This window comes from Moschus berezovskii, chromosome 12 (assembly GCF_049115385.1).
Source record: "Moschus berezovskii isolate FMDL1 chromosome 12, NW_MosBer_1.0, whole genome shotgun sequence".
Lineage (NCBI taxonomy): Eukaryota > Metazoa > Chordata > Mammalia > Artiodactyla > Moschidae > Moschus > Moschus berezovskii.
Window position 1 is genome coordinate 45,131,301 of NC_142471.1, and position 19,486 is coordinate 45,150,786.

The 19,486-nt window shown below is 36.8% G+C and overlaps 1 protein-coding gene across 6 annotated transcripts in view; it reads left to right on the forward strand.

The window, feature by feature from the left end:
* ZFAND4 (zinc finger AN1-type containing 4) overlaps positions 1-19,486 on the forward strand; it is a 61,010-nt gene that overhangs the window by 21,191 nt on the left and 20,333 nt on the right. For 4 of the 6 annotated variants that reach the window (XR_016038755.1, XM_088842102.1, XM_088842101.1 and 1 more), the window contains exons 3-5: positions 12,679-12,754; positions 13,667-13,734; positions 17,611-17,797. Coding sequence is in view for 5 of the 6 variants with exons in the window: in XM_088842102.1 (XP_088698228.1) it covers positions 12,679-12,754; positions 13,667-13,734; positions 17,611-17,797 (331 nt within the window). In the remaining variant the exon portion in view is untranslated. The remainder of the gene's footprint in view (positions 1-12,678; positions 12,755-13,666; positions 13,735-17,610; positions 17,798-19,486) is intronic. The other 2 variants (XM_088842104.1, XM_088842103.1) reach the window with 2 other exon arrangements.

Consider the following 19,486-nt stretch of genomic DNA (forward strand, 5'->3'; position numbering starts at 1 on the left):
ACAAAGCTTGAATTTCCTAACAACAAATTCTTGCCAAAAGGACTTCTGAAGGATATATCTTAGAATGCAAATGATCCCTAGAGGAAGTTGATGATGCAAGATGGAATGGCATATTTGTGAGAAAATCTAATAAACATTTACTTAAAAAAACAGTATATGAAGGTTTGAAAAAACTGAATTAAAATCCTAGTAACTGGCATGCAAATCAAGGTGAAATTGTTCATAATGGAAGTCATAAGGCTCTCAGCATTGTTCATGAGGAGGATAAAGATGTAATTAGCTTTAGACTTTATTTTGTTAAATATGATCATGTAAATTTCTAAATTCATCACTTGAGATTAGAAATAGAATTAATTTCAGAATGACAGAAATGCGTCGCCTTTTCCCATCATTCAGAATTAATACATAAAGGAGGCAAGTAGTTAAAGCAGAGCAATTAGAATGCACAAAATAAGGTAGTAAAAATGAATAGAAATATGTCAGTAATCCCCCTAAGGTAAAATGGATACAACTTTCTAATTGAAAAGCTATTAGCCGACTGGTTTTTTAAAAAATCATGTGAAATGCTGTTTGCCAGAGACCTAATCTAAAATAAAAGGACCTCAAAATATTGAAAGCAGAAGAATTGAAAAAGATATACCAGGAAAATACTGACCTGAAGAAAGCTGGTATGTCGGTATTAGTTAAGTTGTTTTGTAAAATACATTTCAAAGTTAAACATGTGAACAAGTCTTGCGGAGGGATATTCCTGGTAGTCTTGTTGATAATGTCAGAAATCTAGCAACAAGTTGAATGACTACGCTAGAATGCATAAGTTGTGGTATATATAAGTATTTGTGAAATTCTGTGAAGTAGTTGACAACAAGGAAAACTAGTGAAATAGCTTTGTACGTGGCATGGATAAATTAAGGACAATGGTGAGTTAAAAAAAACAAGACAGATGAACACAGTATGATTCTATTTATATAAAGGTCAGAAAGGGGCAAAAAACCCACTATCACTAGAAGTAAAGCACTAACAAAAAGCAGAGGAATAAATCATACCACATTCAGAACAATGATTACCCCTGGGTGTAGTGAAGAGGATGCAGTTGGGGAGAAGCAGGAATATTTTTTTTCTTTATATCCTTCACTTGGTATTGTCATTCTTTTTTTAGTCATTCTAGTAGGTATGTAGTGATAGCTCATTGTGATTTTAATTTGCATTACCTTAATGATTAGTGATATTGAGCATCTTCATGAGCTTATTTGCCATCCTTATATATTCTTTGTTACAGTGTCTATTCATTAAAAAAATCATCGAGTTTTTAGTGTTATTTATTCTGAATACAAGTTTTTAATCGGATACACATTTTGCTGAGATTTTTCTCCCAGACTGTGGCTTGTCTTTTTATTCTCTTTTAACAGTATCTTTTGAAAAGCAAAAATATTAATTTTGCTGAAGTCCAATTTATGGATATGAAAATGGATATCATATCCAAGAAAATGTCAATCTGAGATCACAAAAAATTTCTCCTATATTTTCCTGTAAAGGTTCACTTGCGTTGATTTTTTGTTGTTTTTGCCGCACCGCAGCAGGCAGGGCTAGTTTCCCAATCAGAGATCAAACCTGTGCTCCCTGCATTGATAGCAGAGTCTCAACCACTGGACTGCCAGGGAAGTCCCAATTACATTGATTTTTTTAAATATTAAACTATCATTTCGGGAATTCCCTTTACTTGATCATGTTGTGTTATCTTTTTTAGTTCAGTTCAGTTCAGTCACTCAGTCGTGACCGAGTCTTTGCGACCCCATGAATCACAGCACATCAGGCCTCCCTGTCCATCACCAACTCCTAGAGTTCACTCAAACTCATGTCCATCGAGTAAATTGATGCCATTCAGCTATCTCATCATCTGTCGTCCCCTTCTCCTCCCGCCTCCAGTCCTTCCCAGCATCAGAGTCTTTTCCAGTGAGTCAACTCTTCGCATGAGGTGGCCAAAGTGTTGGAGTTTCAGCTTTAGCATCAGTCCTACCAATGAACACCCAGGATCGATCTCCTTTAGAATGGACTGGTTGGATCTCCTTGCAGTCCAAGGGACTCTCAAGAGTCTTCTCTAGCACCTCAGTTCAAAAGCATCAATTCTTTGGCGATCAGCTTTCTTCACAGTCCAACTCTCACATCCATACACGACCACGGGAAAAACCATAGCCTTGACTAGACGGACCTTTGTTGGCAAAGTAATGTCTCTGCTTTTTAATATACTATCTAGGTTGGTCATAACTTTCCTTCCAAGAAGTAAGCGTCTTTTAATTTCATGGCTGCATTCAACATCCGCAGTGATTTTGGAGCCCCAAAAAATAAAGTCTGACACTGTTTCCACTGTTTTCCCATCTATTTCCCATGAAGTGATGGGACCAGATGCCATGATCTTTGTTTTCTGAATGTTGAGCTTCAAGCCAACCTTTTCACTCTCCTCTTTCACTTTCAAGAGGCTTTAGAGTTCTTCTTCACTTTCTGCCATAAGGGTGGTGTCATCTGCATATCTGAGGTGATTGATATTTCTCCTGGCAATCTTGATTCCAGCTTGTGCTTCTTCCAGCCCAGCGTTCCTCATGATGTACTCTGCATATAAGTTAAATAAGCAGGGTGACAATATACAACCTTGACGTACTCCTTTTCCTATTTGGAACCAGTCTGTTGTTCCATGTCCAGTTCTGACTGTAGCTTCCTGACCTGCATACAGGTTTCTCAAGAGGCAGGTCAGGTGGTCTGGAATTCCCATTTCTTTCAGAATTTTCCACAGTTTATTGTGATCCACACAGTCAAAGGCTTTGGCATAGTCAATGAAGCAGAAATAGATGTTTTTCTTACCTTTTTAATATATTGTTAAGTTTTGTTTGTTAAGACTGTGTCAGAATATTTGTATCTTTTTTTCATGAAGAATATTGATTTTATTTTGTAACATTGTGTTTGGTTTTGGTAGGGCAGTAGTGTCCTCATTGAATGAATTGGGGCTATTCTTTCCTTTGCAGTTTTTAGATAGAGTCGAATTGGTGTTATAGCCTCAAATGTGAAGCTGTCTCTTTAATATTCAGGTTATCAGGTTAATATTCCGGGCTATTCAGGTTATCTTTTTCTTCTTGAGTGAGTTTGGGTAGCTTGTGTCTTTCAAGGATTTTGTTGATCTGTAGTTAAATTTTATTGGCATAGAGTTCATAATATTCCCTTATTCTTTCAGTATCTGTGTAGTCTGTAATGATGTTACCCTTTACATTCTTAATACTGGTAATTTGCATATTATTTAACAAGTTAGCCTTTATTAATTTTAATGACTTTCTTAAAGAATCAGATTTTGTTTTGATTTTTTCCTCCTGTTTTTTCTATTTCATTGAATGCTGTTTTGATTTTTATTACTGTTACGGCTTACTTTGGATTTAATTTATTCTTTTTATAATTTCATTTCTTCTTATGAAATATTGGTATTTAGTGCTTTGTTTCCTCCTAAGTACTACTGTCTTCTTGGTATTTCATACATTTTGATATGTTGTGTTTTCATTTTCATTTGGTTCAAATTATTTTCTAATTTTCCTTTTGATACCTTTTTTGATCCATGGGTTATCTTGAAATGTGTTGCTTAGTTTCTAAAAATTTGGGAAATTTCTAGAATTTTTTCTTGTATTGGCTTATAATTTAATTCTGCATAATTTTGATTCTTTTAAAATTTAGGAACTTGTTCTGTGGTCCACATATTGTCTATCATAATATTGACATATCGTAATTAATAGACATAAAATTGTCTATCTTGGTAAATGTTACCTATGCACTTGAGAAGAGTATGCAGCCTGTTATTGATGTGTGCAGTGTTCTACAAATGTCAGTCAGATAAATTTCTGTGATAGTGTTTTATATGTTCTGTATATTTATTATTCTGTCAACTTCTGGGAGAGGAGTATTGGAATCTCCAACTAGACTTGTGGATTTATCTTTTTCTCCTTCCAGTACTGTCAACCTCTGATTCATGTGTTTTGAAACTGTGTAATTGAGTGCATAGGTTTTTCGGATTGTTTTTTCTCTTGAGTTTACTGACCTCTTCATTATTGTGAGATTAAATTCTTTATCCTTGGTAATAATTTTTACCCTGAAATCCACCGTATCTGATGTTAATATCATCAGTTCAGAATTTTTTGATTAATAGCATAAAATATGTTTTTCTGTCCTTTTAATCTATTTATGTCTTTATATTTAAGATGTCTGTTTCTTGCAGGCAGCATATAATTGAGTTTTGTTCTTATTTCTATTTAATCCAATCTGTGTTTGCCTTTTAACTTTCAGCCTAATTTAGACCACTTCATTTAAGATGACTGTAATTATGATTAGGTTTTAGTTTGTCATTTTATTGTTTTCTATTTGTTCCATTTGTTCTTTATTCCCTTTTCCCTCTTTTCCACATTTGTTTTGAATAAATTGAGTATTTGTTATCATTCTGTTCTCCTTTGTTGGCTTATCAATTATAACTCTTTGCCCTAATATTTTAACTGTTGCTTTGGTGGTCTGTAATATACATCTTTACTTTCTGTCTTCAAGTGATATACCATTTGACTTATCTTACAAGACTCTTATAATAGTTTGCTTTCATTTCTCCCGTTATGGCCTTTATGCTATTATTGTCACGCATTTTCTTTTACATACGTTGTAAACTTTTTGCTTGCACTGTCAATTATCTTTTTTGCTTGAACCATCAATTATCTTTTTGCTTCAACTGTCAATTACCTTTTCTGAGTTCTGTCAGCAGTCATTTTATCTCCTGTACCTTTTTGGACATTTTCTGTCCTTAATTTTTGAATTTCTGATTCAGAGTATTGAATATTTCAGATGCATGTATGTTTAGGGTGTGGCCTTAACAGTTTTGCTTCATGGTTATTGTTCTGGGTAAAATTTACCTTGATTGATAGGTACGGAATTTCATTTTTTAGATTTTACTATTAACTTTCTGTGGATTTGTTATTTTTTCTCCTGTTGATTTTTGTGATATTCAGGCATTCTACAGATTCTCTTTAATGGTACTCTGCCAGTTTAACAATGTCCAGATATTTACATAGATGTTTTATGTCTGTTTTGTGGTGATGGTGGGGAGAGATGAGTTTCTCCAGTTTTGTGGTTATCTTTTTACTTGCGGAACTCTTTTAAGTTTTTACCTGTTGTTTCTTTTCCCCCTGAGCACTGAAATTACTAATGGATGCTCTTCCTTTTTTGCTTTTTGCTTCCTATAGAAGTTCCCTCAAATTGTTTGGCCTTAGAAGTCCTTTACTTGTAGGCAGTTTTCTGGTGTGAATCCATTTTTTAGACTTTTCAGACTTAAAATGCCTTCCTCTTCCTTGTGATGGTTTTTTTTTGAACTTGTATACTGCCATTAGCATTAGCTTCTCCAAACTTTTTCTTGATCAGCCTTGCAGGGGCAGGAGCGTAAGACTTCCCACTCTGGGACAGAAAGATTGCCCCTTTTTATTTCCAGTCATTTTGAAGTTTAGACATTCTCAGTCTTCAAATTATGAGAGCTGAGGGCATAGTTTCTGTGTAGATTCATTTCCCTTCTTTTTGTTCTGTACTGTTTTGGGAGAAAATATTGGAAGAGGGGAGCTATGGCCCACCACTGTCTTTAAAGTGGCGCACCACTTTAATTATCCATAAGTGGTATTGATTCTGGGTTTATTTTATAAATGTAGATATGAACATGTTCTCAAACATACAAGTATCTGTGTGAAAATTCTAAAAAAGACACAGGAAATATGTTTGAGTCATTATTACGGGTAGATGAGGATATAAGTGTGGGGACCCCCCCCGCCAGTGGTAATAGTGCCCTTTTTAGAAGAGATACCTGGGAATTCTTTTTTCTGGGCATGCTCATAAAGAAGAAAACGTGAGCACACAAAAATGTCAGCCACCTATAAGCTAAGGGAATTGGTTTCAGAATGAAACTTATGCTTTGATCTTGGATTTCCCAGCCTTGAGAATTGTGAAAAACTAAATTTCTGTTGTTTAAACCACCCTGTCTGTTGTATTTTGTTATGGCAGCCTAAGTAGACCAAGATACACACACACACACATACACATTCACAGATACATGTGCAACTTGTATATTATTACAGTTTTTTTGGTAACAGTAAAAAATTTGGATGTGTGAAAATATATCTTAGTAAAGGACTGGGTAAATAAAATTTATGACATATATTGGAATACCATCTAGTCATTGTATGCAATGTTTATTTTCATTTACTGATATGAAAGATGTATGCAATATATTAAGTGAAAACTGTTTATAAAACAGCTCAAAGTGTGTTCCAGTTTTATTAAAAAGAATAAGTTTTTAAAGGAAATTTACCCCAAATATTGAATATAGATTTTACTGGACTTAGGACTATATGTAGAGAAGGCAACGGCAACCCACTCCAGTACTCTTGCCTGGAAAATCCCATGGGCGGTGGAGCCTGGTAGGCTGCAGTCCATGGGGTTGCTAAGAGTCAGACACGACTGAGTGACTTCACTTTCACTTTTCACTTTCACACATTGGAGAAGGAAATGGCAACCCACTCCAGTGTTCTTGCCTGGAGAATCCCAGAGACAGGGGAGCCTGGTGGGCTGCCGTCTGTGGGGTCGCACAGAGTCGGACACGACTGAAGCAACTTAGCAGCAGCAGCAGCAGGACTATATGTAGTTTTAATTTTCTTTTGTATATTTCTGTGTTGTCTTCTTAATAAGTTGTTGTTTTTATCATAAACAAATATTTGAATTTGTGAAAAGTTCTAAAAACACTGAACAGAAAAATTATATATATGGAATCTGTCTTTTGGGAAGACATGTTTGTTTAATAGGAATTAATTTTTCTGAATATAGTTGTAAGAAGTTAACAGTTGAGGCCTAAAGGCAAAGGGCCACCTTTAAAGAGGGATGCCATATTTCTGTTTGCTAAATCTGACAACCCTATATTAAAGGAATATGATTTGCTTTGTATATTTGAGATTCTAAAAGTGTTCATAGTAGAAAGAACCCAAATATTTTTTAATGTGCAAGTGAGGAGGTTAAAGGTCACAGGTTGATGACTTCCTCAAGGTCATCCAGCAACTCAGATGGCCGTCAGGACCACAATTCAGTCTTGCACAATTCTCGCCACCCTGTCTTGCTTGTCATCCTTCTATATTTTTAGCTTGCTGATAGCTGAATTCTGTTAATAGTGATTATAGGAGTTAATCTAAGCAGTGTTGTTACTTTGTCTTTAATCCTGTTCTAAAGTTTTTTTTTTTTTTTCTTTAACACAATGATGCTATACACTGTTGGTTGAATAAATAATGGTCTTACCTACCAATGGGCTTCCCTGATAGCTCAGTTGGTAAAGAATCTGGCTGCAATGCAGGAGACCCTGGATTGTTTCCTGTGTCAGGAAGATCCACTGGAGAAAGGGATAGGATACTCACTCCAGTATTCCTGGGCTTTCCTTGTGGCTCAGCTGGTAAAGAATCTGCATGCAATGTGGGAAACCTTGGTTTGATCCCTGAGTTGGGAAGATCCTCTGGAGAAGGGAATGGCTACCCACTCCAATATTCTTGCCTGGAGAATTCCACGAACTGTATAGTCCATGGGGTCACAAAGAGTTGGACACGACTGAGCTACTTTTATTTCACTTCACTTCACTACCTACTCATATTGCTTTTATCTAGCTATTCTGGTGAAATCCTCTAATTTAGGTTGAAAAGATGACCACAGCATATTAAACACATTTAAAAATAAATTATTTATTTAATTTTGGCTGTGCTGGGTCTTTGTTGCTGCTTGAGCTTTGCTCTAGTTGTGCTGAGTGGGGGCTACTCCCCAGTTGTGGTACATGGGCTTCTCATTGCAGAGGCTTCTGTTGTGGTACATGGGCTCTGGGTCATGTAGGCTCAGCAGTTGCAGTTCCTGGGCTCTAGAGCACAGGCTCAATAGTTATGGTGTACCAGCTAAGTTACCGGTGGCATGTGGGATCTTTCCGGACAGGGGATCAAACCTGCCCTGTTTCCTGCATTGACAGGTAGATTCTTTACCATTGAGCCACCAGGGAAGCACTATATTTTTAAAAATATTAAAGTACTTTTAACATGAAATAATTTCTAGCTTAAAAGCCTTTCCTCACTGGCATTCTTTTTTAACTGGAAGCAAAAAAGGTGAACTGTTCCCAGTTGGGAGATACATGTATATCCACCTCCTGAGCCCATGGGCTGTATTTCATGATGATCTTTTGGAACATTTGAAGAATGTTTAGACGTTCAGGTCTACTAACAGGCAATACTACTTAAACGTACACCCAGACAGGTACTTTTCCTTTGTGGAGACTGTCAGACGGATTAGCATAAAGGTTGACTGCAGTAGCCTGTTGGGGTTTTACATGTCTAATCCACACTCTCTGCTACTGCTGCAGCTAAGTCGCTTCAGTCGTGTCTGACTCTGTGCGACCCCATAGATGGCAGCCCACCAGGGGCCCCCTCCCTGGGATTCTCCAGGCAAGAACACTGGAGTGGGTTGCCATTTCCTTCTCTAATGCATGAAAGTGAAAAGTGAAAGTGAAGTCACTCAGTCGTGTCTGACTCTTAGCAACCCCATGGACTGCAGCCTACCAGTCTCTTCCATCCATGGGATTTTCCAGGCAAGAGTACTGGAGTGGGGTGCCATTGCCTTATCCACACTCTCTGCTAAGTCACTTCAGTCGTGTCTGACTCTGTGCGACCCCATAGACGGCAGCCCACCAGGTTCCGCCATCCCTGGGATTCTCCAGGCAAGAACACTGGAGTGGGTTGCCATTTCCTTCTCCAGTGTGTGAAAGTGAAAAGTGAAAGTGAAGTCGCTCAGTCGTGTCCGACTAGTAGCGACCCCATGGACTGTAGACCACCAGGCTACTCTGTACATGAGATTTTCTAGGCAAGAGTACTGGAGTGGCTTGCCATTGCCTTCTCCGATCCACACTCTCTAGGTGTCACTTAATCTCTCAGTGCTTCAATTTTAGCATTTGTGAAATATACATAGTAGTGTTGCCTGCTTCACAAGATTATTATTGTTGCAGTTAAATTATGATAATACAGGTCAAGCATTTATAACAGTGCCTAGCTTATAATAATAAAAACTAACACATATTGCATTGATCGCTGAGGAAGGCTTTCTTATCTCTCCTTGCTATTCTTTGGAACTCTGCATTCAGATGCTTATATCTTTCCTTTTCTCCTTTGTTTTCGCTTCTCTTCTTTTCACAGCTATTTGTAAGGCCTCCTCAGACAGCCATTTTACTTTTTTGCACTTCTTTTCCATGGGGATGGTCTTGGTCCCTGTCTCCTGTACAATGTCACGAACCTCTGTCCAGAGTTCATCAGGCACTCTATCAGATCTAGTCCCTTAAATCTATTTCTTACTTCCACTGTATAATCATAAGGGATTTGATTTAGGTCATATCTGAATGGTCTATTGGTTTTCCCTACTTTCTTCAATTTAAGTCTGAATTTGGCAATAAGGAGTTCATGATCTGATCCACAGTCAGCTCCTGGTCTTGTTTTTGCTAACTGTATAGAGCTTCTCCATCTTTGGCTGCAAAGAATATAATCAGTCTGATTTTGGTGTTGACCATCTGGTGATGTCCATGTGTAGAGTCTTCTCTTGTGTTGTTGGAAGAGGGTGTTTGCTATGACCAGTGCATTCTCTTGGCAAAACTCTATTAGCCTTTGCCCTGCTTCATATCATGCTCCAAGGCCAAGTTGCCTGTTACTCCAGGTGTTTCTTGACTTCCTACTTTTGCATTCCAGTCCCCTATAATGAAAAGGACATCTTTTTTGGGTGTTAGTTCTAAAAGGTCTTGTAGGTCTTCATAGAACCGTTCAACTTTGGCTTCTTCAGCATTACTGGTTGGGGCATAGACTTGGATTACTGTAATATTGAATGGTTTGCCTTGGAAACGAACAGAAATCACTTCATGGGAAATAGATGGGGAAACAGTGGAAACAGTGTCAGACTTTATTTTTTTGGGCTCCAAAATCACTGCGGATGCTGATTGCAGCCAGGAAATTAAAAGACGCTTACTCCTTGGAAGGAAAGTTATGACCAACCTAGATAGCATATTAAAAAGCAGAGACGTTACTTTGCCAACAAAGGTCCATCTAGTCAAGGCTATGGTTTTTCCCGTGGTCATGTATGGATGTGAGAGTTGGACTGTGAAGAAAGCTGATCGCCAAAGAATTGATGCTTTTGAACTGTGGTGCTGGAGAAGACTCTTGAGAGTCCCTGGTACCGCAAGGAGATCCAACCAGTCCATTCTAAAGGAGATCAATCCTGGGTGTTCATTGGAAGGACTGATGCTAAAGCTGAAACTACAATACTTTGGCCACCTCATGCGAAGAGTTGACTCACTGGAAAAGACTCTGATGCTGGGAGGGATTGGCAGTGGGAGGAGAAGGGGACGACCGAGAATGAGATGGCTGGATGGCATCACCGACTCGATGGACATGAGTTTGGATGAGCTCCGGGAGTTGGTGATGGACAGGGAGGCCTGGCGTGCTGTGATTCATGGGGTCGCAGAGAGTCGGACACGACTGAGCAACTGAACTGAACACAGCACATATTGCACTTACTGCTATCATTCTAGTCAACTTATTTTGTAGCATCATAAGCAATAGTAACTTGAGAAGGCAGTATGTGAAATATTTGGAAAAGATAGTCATCGACATATCAACCATTAAATCTTCTTTTGAGTATAATGCTCACTCTGGCTAGGATAGTCTTCAGGCATTCAAATGTGCAGTTTGCAGGAAAAAAAGTTTGCGTTGAAGTATGGAATCTGGGCTTCCCAGGTACTGCAGTGGTAAAGAATCCTGCTGCCAATGCTGGAGATGCAAGAGATGCTGGTTGGATCCCTGGGTCAGGAAGACCCCCTTCCTGGAGTTGGAAATGGCAACTCACTCCAGTATTATTGCCTGGAAAATACAATGGACAGAGAAGCCTGGTGGGCTACAGTCCATGGGTCCCAAAGGGTTGGACACAACTGAGCACATGCACGCACACCCTCACAGACATGGAATCTACCTTAACATTCTTTTAACATCACAGAAATGCAAAGAGACTGTCTTGTAGACCATAATTTTCAGCATTGAAAATTGCCCATGTGTGTGTATACTTAATTCGCTCAGTCATGTCCAACTCTTTTCAAGTATTCTTGTCTAGGCAAGAATACTGGAGTGGGTAGTCATTCCCTTCTCTAGGGTATCTTCACGACTCAGGGATCGAACCCAGGTCTCTTGCATTGCAGTTGGATTCTTTCCCATCTGAGCCACCAGGGAAGCCTGAAGTAGTCCATAATACACTTTTTTTTCAAGATTTAATTATTCTTTACTTAGTGTTCAGACTACAAAAGGCATGTTAATATGCAGTTATGGATGATAATCACATTCAAGGTGGAAGGAATTTTCTAATATATTAATGTTTTATGGTAAATTACATTTGGTGCCCTGTTTCAAGATTATTGACCTATTTGGAAGAGGTATGAAAGATGCCATCTAAATCACTAAATAATCTCACATATAAACAGTCATTATTCCATGTGTACATGCTGCTCTGGGAACGCTTTTAGAATACAAATGCTTAAGGCCAAGTAAACTAAATTAAATATTGTATTTTTAAATACAGATATAATTGACATATTATTTCAGAGGTGCACAGCATAATGATTTGATATTTGTATATAAAGTTGGCACCTCATATCCTCTGGTTCTGCAGGATTTAATCAACTATGGATTGAAAATATTGGGGAAAAATTACAGAAGATTACAAAAAGCAAAACTTGAATTTGCATCATTAGCAACTATTTACATAGTGTTTATATTGTATTAAGTATTGTAAGTAGTCTAGAGATGACTTAAAGTATACAGGAGGATGAGTATAAGGTTATGTACAAATAAATGCTATGTCATTTTATATATAAGGTACTTAAACATCCAGGGATTTTGGTATTTGTGGGGGACCTGGAACCAGTATCCCTCAGATACCCAGGGGCTGCTGTATTGTAAAATGATCAGTGCAGTAAGTCTAGTTAATAGTTAGCATCCATCACCATAGTTACAAAATTTTGTTTTCTTAATGATGAAAAATTTGAGGACCTACTCTTTTAGCAACTTTTAGATATACAACGCACTCTTATTAACTATAGTCTGCATGTTGTGCATTATATTCCCATGACTTTCTTATTTTATAGCTGGCAGTGTACACATTTAACCCCCTTCACCCATTTTGCTCACCTTCTTCTCATAATACACTTTTAGCACTTAATATAACTAAATGGAGGCTGTACTTTGCAATATTGAGTGAGAACTGTTCTCTAGGCCTTAGATCTTAAACTCTTCAGAGCTGATTTCAAGATATTTTTTTAAATGAGTTCCTATTCTTAAACTTTGTTTCAAGGCCAGAGAGTTACTGAAACATACTGTCCTCACTGTTCTTTTCTAGTGAGTGGTTAGAACCATATCTACTTTTAGCCATGCCTTTCACCTACAGTGCTGTTTATTTTAGCTAAGCATCTATCATTCAGTTTAGAATTGTGTTTATTATTATTTCTTTAATGAAATAGGTTTGTATCATACTCTTCCAAAGATTCTATTGAATTTTTAACCAATTTCTTTATAACCTTCCCCTAAGGTATTCCCATCTGTCAGCAGCACTTAATTTGGAATAACATGGAACTTGAAGATGATTATTGCTTGAATTATTACAAGTGAGTGTAATTGCATATCAGATGTTTTATAGATGCTCAGAATTATGACTCCATTTACCATTGTTTTTCTTCTGAATCCTTGAATCATGTCTTGTCTTCTTCTGAATAATTCTTAGCCCTGGATTTCAGTGTAATTTCCATACTTTAAGATGTGTTGACTCCATACCCACACTACCTGATCCTTGTCCTCTGGTTCTTTGTTTTACCTTTTCATTATTTATACCAAGCTATTTACCCCTGCATTTTTAGACTTGCTTCTTATCTTACTTTCTTTGCTCCTTTCTTTGAATATTGACTTATTACTACCTGACTTCATTCCTTTTCTTTCATTTTCACAAGTGTACTGGGTAAGAGAGTATTGCTCTTCATGTCTTTTATTTTTCTTAAGCTCTCCTGATGTGACACTAAGTGACATTGTGTGCATCAGTGATTGCAGATATGCTGTCTGACCTTTTGTCTTTCTCCCTTCTCTCATACAATTCTTCATTCTTTCCTAAAACAAAAAGGTCAGAGGCCATGTGGAATAGCTGGGAGAGCACTGGGCATTGGGAGATATGTAGATTTGCAATTTTTCTATTGTATTAGTTAGATCTGTTATTTTCAACACTTTGGGTCTTAACAGCTTCTTTTCTTCTTAGGGCCTAACATGTGAAATGATGAGGCTAAACCACAGAGGTCCTTTTCATACTTTTTATTCATTTCATATTTAAGTCTTATGAGAATTTCATGTTTTCATTATTTATGCAAGTAAATAAGTTAACATTTTATATTTATGAACATTGCTGTATCTTTAAAAAAATCTTTTAGAGTAGGCACTATGCCTGATAAACCAACACATAAGTATGTGTATATTTAACACTGAATATATTTTGATGTTTGTGGTTTTTTTTTTTGTGTGTTAATTATCCACAGCATTTCAGAAGGTTGTACCTTGAAGCTGGTTTTGGCTATGCGCGGTGGACCTATAAATACTAGTAGAGGTAGGCATATGTTAAAATTATGTATATTAAAGCAATTTGACAGTAGTAATCTTCAAGCCAGATGATATTATAGCCTCAGGTTTTATTCAGGTTTTTTCCTCTGCTATTACGTCTAAGAAGAACCACACTTGTTTCTCTCAGCATTTTTTTTATTTTTTAAAAATTTATTTATTTTTATTGAAGTATAGTTGATTTACAGTGTTGCATTAATTTCAAGTATCTAGCAAAGTGATTCAGTCATACATATTTATATGTGTGTGTTTATTTGTATATGTATGTATCTTTTTTAGATTCTTTTCCTTTATAGGTTAATATAAAATATTAAGTATACTTCCTTGTGCCATGTAATACGTCCTTCAGCATTGTTTTATAAAGCCTAAATGCACAGAAGCAGGAACTCATATTCCAGAAAATCTCATGATTCCTCATTCAATCCAGGAAGATTTAAATATAAACCTCACCAGTATAGGAAAGGACAGTGGGATGGCATAGTATAAATATTACATTGTTATCCCTGTGTTTAGGTGCAGTTTACTGATTTTGTTGCTTTTTTCAATTCAAGTCTTCAACTCCTGGGGTAATGATTGTTATAGGAAATTCCAAAGATACCTCTTAGCCTGGTTTGTGATGCATTTGGATTTTATAGATATTATCATGTTCCTGTTAAAGCCTTTTTTTCAGGATGTGGGTGTCTCTGAGAGTCCATTCATTCGTTCATTCGTTCAGGAAGCACATTTTGAGCATCTCCTAGATGTTCAGTGCAGTGTTTCTTGGGAGAAAATGTTCTGCTTCATTACAGTACCCACAATAGATGTGAGAAGAATTGATGTTACTTTAAGTAGTTGTAAGTGCTGTGGGGGCAGTAGTAGCATAACAGTGTCTATGCAAGTAGGGTAGTAGGACAGTTGTGGAAGAGCCCTTGGAGATGGTAATATGAGTAGAGACTTGATTAACAACAAAGTTCTAAGCATGGGAAAAACGGGGAGTGTTCGTTCACCTTTGTCCCTGATTCAGGTTTGTCGCATGAATCTCCATGAAGTAGAGGCATCCTTCGATTTCTCAGAGCAGTCCTGCTCTGTAGGCCTCATTTTGGGGAAGGTCTTTGTATTTGATCCTTTACTAACCAGAAAATTGAATGTTAAGTATTGATTCCACTGATGGCTTAATACTTCTTCCACACGTCAGACTTCATCTCCATGCTTCCTAATTTTGATTAGAAAATAGGGTTATCACCGTCTTTTTCTTAGCTATTTCAAGAGGATTTTTTGAGATAGGTTACTGTGACTGTTGAACTCTTATGGATAAGTTAGAAAAAAACAAAGATAATAATGTGAGAGCTGATTAACTAGACTCGTAATATCAGGGACTTCCGATTAATTGGACTTAAATTGTCCTATGTGACATACGATGTCTATACTACCGATTCTGAGAGTAGTACAAAAACCCTAATGCATTTACTGAGCCATTATGATAAGATGTGAATTTAATGACATGTGAATTTCATTGTATTATATTTTTGAAGTTTGTTATTTGTATATAGTATTGTCTTTAAACACAGATGTTTTATTATTATTTATTATTATTATTTATTACCTGCTTTTCTTACTAGGACTACAGTTATATATATGAGGAAGAGTATGAGCACCACAGGTTCTGAATTTAAAATATATGTATTTTTTAAATTTAAAGTAAGTGAAAATTATCACTACTCTTTGGTAGTTGAAGTGTTGTCATACTTTTTCCCTGTAATTTCCTGTGCCTTGTTTGTAACTGAAAAAATCAGACCCTAGAACTTGTCTTATTTGATATTTTAGATTAGGTTTTTAATAAGTTTGCCTTTATTGAATCAGCTTTTAAAATTTAACAGCTTGCTCTTGTCTACCTTTGTTTGTTTGGTTGCTAAGTTGTATCCGACTCTGCAACTTCATGGACTGTCTTTATCGCCTGCTAGTCTCCTTTCCCCATGAGGTTCTGCAGGCAAAAATACTGGAGTGGGTTACCATTTCCTTCTCCAGTTGTCTACTTTACATCATTGAAAACTTTGTGAAAAGGAAAAACTACTCAAATCTATAACTTTTCCATATTGTATATCCGAAACCTTATTTTTAGCTACCGAGTCTTACTTGAAATTCGTGGTTTAGAAAATATCTTTATCATGTGAATGCTGGTAATACTTAGCTTTTAAAATTGTTTTTGAATTAAACATTATCAAAGCAACCTAGAAAAGGACTTCCTTGACAGTTCAGTGGTTTGGACTCTGTGCTTCCACTGCAGGGGGCATGATTTTGATCCCTGGTAGGAACTAAGATCCCGCAAGCTGCATGGCACAGCCAAAAAAGGAAGATATTTTCCTTTCTAAAACTAAATTTTATCCTAAACTATATGCATAATATTTTATACTTGAAGAAATTTAAATGATTTTTCTATTATGAAAAGGGATGTGTGTGTGTATAGACATTAAGTGCATACACATAGTCATTGCCAATGACTCCTGAAGTAAGGCACACTCTGTTGGTTTAAACAAGACTTTTGTATGGTTTAGTAATGGCAGCCGCATTCCAATGTAATGTGGAAAGTGTAGCATAAATGCATTTTGTGTCAATGAAAGTCTTTTCAAAAACAAGGTAAATCTTACTGTTTCTGAAGTTTCTGTGTTTTATTAATAGTGGTGGTATTGAATTTCGGATATGGGGACATCTTTATGGTTAATTAGCTTCAGAGTTTAATACTCATTATTGTTGTGACTTAGTTCAGCACTGTGATTCTGTTAATAAATAAGCTACTTGAATGAAAGTTACGGAGTTTGAGAAATTGTTGCCTCTTTTAAGAAAGAACAGTGTTTGTGCAACTTGACATGAAAATGTCCTTGGGAATGAACTTTTTTTTTGCTGTAGCCATTACTTAGACCCCCTGATCTGGGGTTCAGGGTCTTTTAGAATATTCAGCCTGTGAGCTAGCCACCTCTTGAGGCTTATTCCCACCACAGGAGCAGAATCTGTGGCTGCCGTGGATGAGAGTGGCTTGAGATGATGGTAGCAATATCATTCAAACCTGATGACTACTCTGGACCACTGGAGCCATGTGCACTGACTAGACACATAGATGTATACCAGAACAAGTGGGGTCCTGGGAGGATGCTTTCAAGTAACAACATATTAATCATTACAGACATAGCATTTTTGTATAATAAGTGGCCCCCTTGTGATCTTGAGTTACCATATACTGAAATGGCAACCCACTCCAGTACTCTCGCCTAGAAAACCCCATGGACAGAGGAGCCTGGTAGGCTACAGTCCATGGGTCACAAAGAGTTGGACATGACTGAGCGACTTCACTTTTACTTTTTTAAAATTACCGGTCTTCACATCAAGAAAGAACTCTGAGAAGAATCATCCTTTATATAAAACCAGGAAGAAAAAAGGGATTCACTTCTAATTTCTAAAATATGTCTCCCAGTTGTGTGTGTTTGTTTTTTAAATCTAGAGTAAGTGGAATTTACATTGATTTTTAATTATCGATTGTTGAAACCAATATTGGAACATATAGGGAGTGGAAGATATGAAGTGAAAATAGTTATAGGTAATTATGTCATAGAATCAATGAATACACACTCTAGTGGCACAGGAAAACCTCATGTATTTGGGTAAACCCTGTCTTTGTACATATAACAACATTCTTTTCTTTCATATTAATGCAGCATAGAAAATGTTGTATTAACTATAAAAAGACCAAAAACTTATTAGAAGAATATAATATATATGTATTGTATGCACAGGATTGTTGTTCAAATTTGACATGTTATATCCTGATGGTGTACCAAAATGCATTGAACTTGATATAAATTGAAAGCTTATCTATCAGTGTTTCCATTTGTAGTTCCTGTGGAAGATCCACTTAAGGATATGGCTGAGTACATGGATTCCAGTCGAGATGAGGTCTGGGAGAAGACCTCCTGCAACAAGCAAGTTACACTTTTGGTATACCAAGAAGGAGATCAATTGAATTTCTTCCGTGTAGTAGACAGGGGAGATGGCACTCTAACACCATTATCTGAATCTTTAAGGTAAATAGGTTTTCATTTACATGTCTCACTTAAAAAAGGAGAACATCATATGATACACCCATAAACCTTATGTTTACCTTGTGTTGTCAGAATGATCTTACTATAGTCACAAGATTAACTGAATTTTATGCATTCTCCCCTTCTCCCCATCCCATCTCAGTTATATAATTCTGAAATTGTCCTTCCTATGATTGATAGGAGTAATTTCTAAAACTGAAATTTCTTTATGGAGTAGGATTTTTTGTAAAAATATTTGTCATTAAAATTCTAAGATGCCTACTAGATTATTGAGTTTTGTTATAATAGTGTGATGTTTTATCAATATAGCCGTGGCATAACACAAAGGATTAGGCCTCAAGTTACTCTTTTTTTCCCCCAAAATTTAACTGTTGCTTAAAGGTGGATAAATCTTTACTTCTCTAGTCCTATTTTCCTACTTTGTAAAAGGAGAAGGGGGAATTCCTTGGTGGTCCAGTTGTTAGGACTCAGTGTTCTCACTGACCAGAGCCCAGATTCAATCCCTGGTTTGGGATCTAAGATCCCACAAGCCGTGGGGTACAGCCTCAAAAGATAATAAATAAATAAAATAACAAATTATATAATGTATAATCCTTAAAAAAAGGAAGGAGGGTTGTTTTAAAGTCAGAAGGAAGCAAAGGTACTTGGGCTAGGCAGTAGAGAAGTTAGTAAATTGGGTAAGGTAAGTTTTAAGTTTCTGTGCACTCTGCCTTAGTATGATTTTTTTAACCTTATTTCACTTTAAAACATTCACTAAACATTTGACTGAACTTTTATAGTCAGTTTTTATACTACACACTAAGTTATAAAGATTATATTCTTTTCTTTATAGAACATGAAATCTGCTATAAATTGTATCTATAGTATAGTTTTGTCACTTGTTGTAAAAAGACATTAAAATCTCTGGAAAAGCAGATAAGAGGGCCTTCATTTTATCTGAAAGGTAGGGAGTTAGGAGTAACCGCTGAGAAAAAATGACCTTAAAAGAGGAGTAGGACAGGCAACAAAGGAAAGGTATTACAGGTAACTAAAATTTAATTCCACAGCATTAAAACCTAGTGGCAATACCATTCATACAAAAATTAACTTGCAGTCTGAAATCAGTTTCCATGGCATGGGAGTCTAGGCACAATTTAGCCAGGTGCTCTTCTCAGGTTTTTGGAAAGCTGCAGTCAAGGTGTTCGCAAAGGTGTTCCCCCACCTGGAAATTTCATTGGGGAAGAGAATCTGCTTTCAAGCTCATTCACTTTGTTGGCCTGTTTCCTGACAGTCATATGACTGAGGGCCCTGTTTTTTTTTGTTGGCTTTTGAGTAGAGGCTGCCTTCAGGTCTCTTTTGATTAACTCAAAATCAGCTGATTTGGAGCCTGAATTGTATCTGAAAAATCCCTCTACTTTTGCCATATTCTTTTGAATAGAAGCAAATCATAGCTCATGCCAAACTGAAGGTTATGAGAATATACAGGGTGTGAGCATCTGGAATTGGGAATCAGGGAATTCCTTTAGGATTCTGCCTCACCTCAGTGTGTTATGTGGAAGAGAGATTATACTTATTCTGTTGGCAGAGAGCAGACATCACAAATGGTGTTTTTTGTTGACTCTATGTGTCAGAATCTGGTTAGCACTGCAAACATGCCTTCAACATAAAAGTAGAGAAGAGGGAGCAATGAGG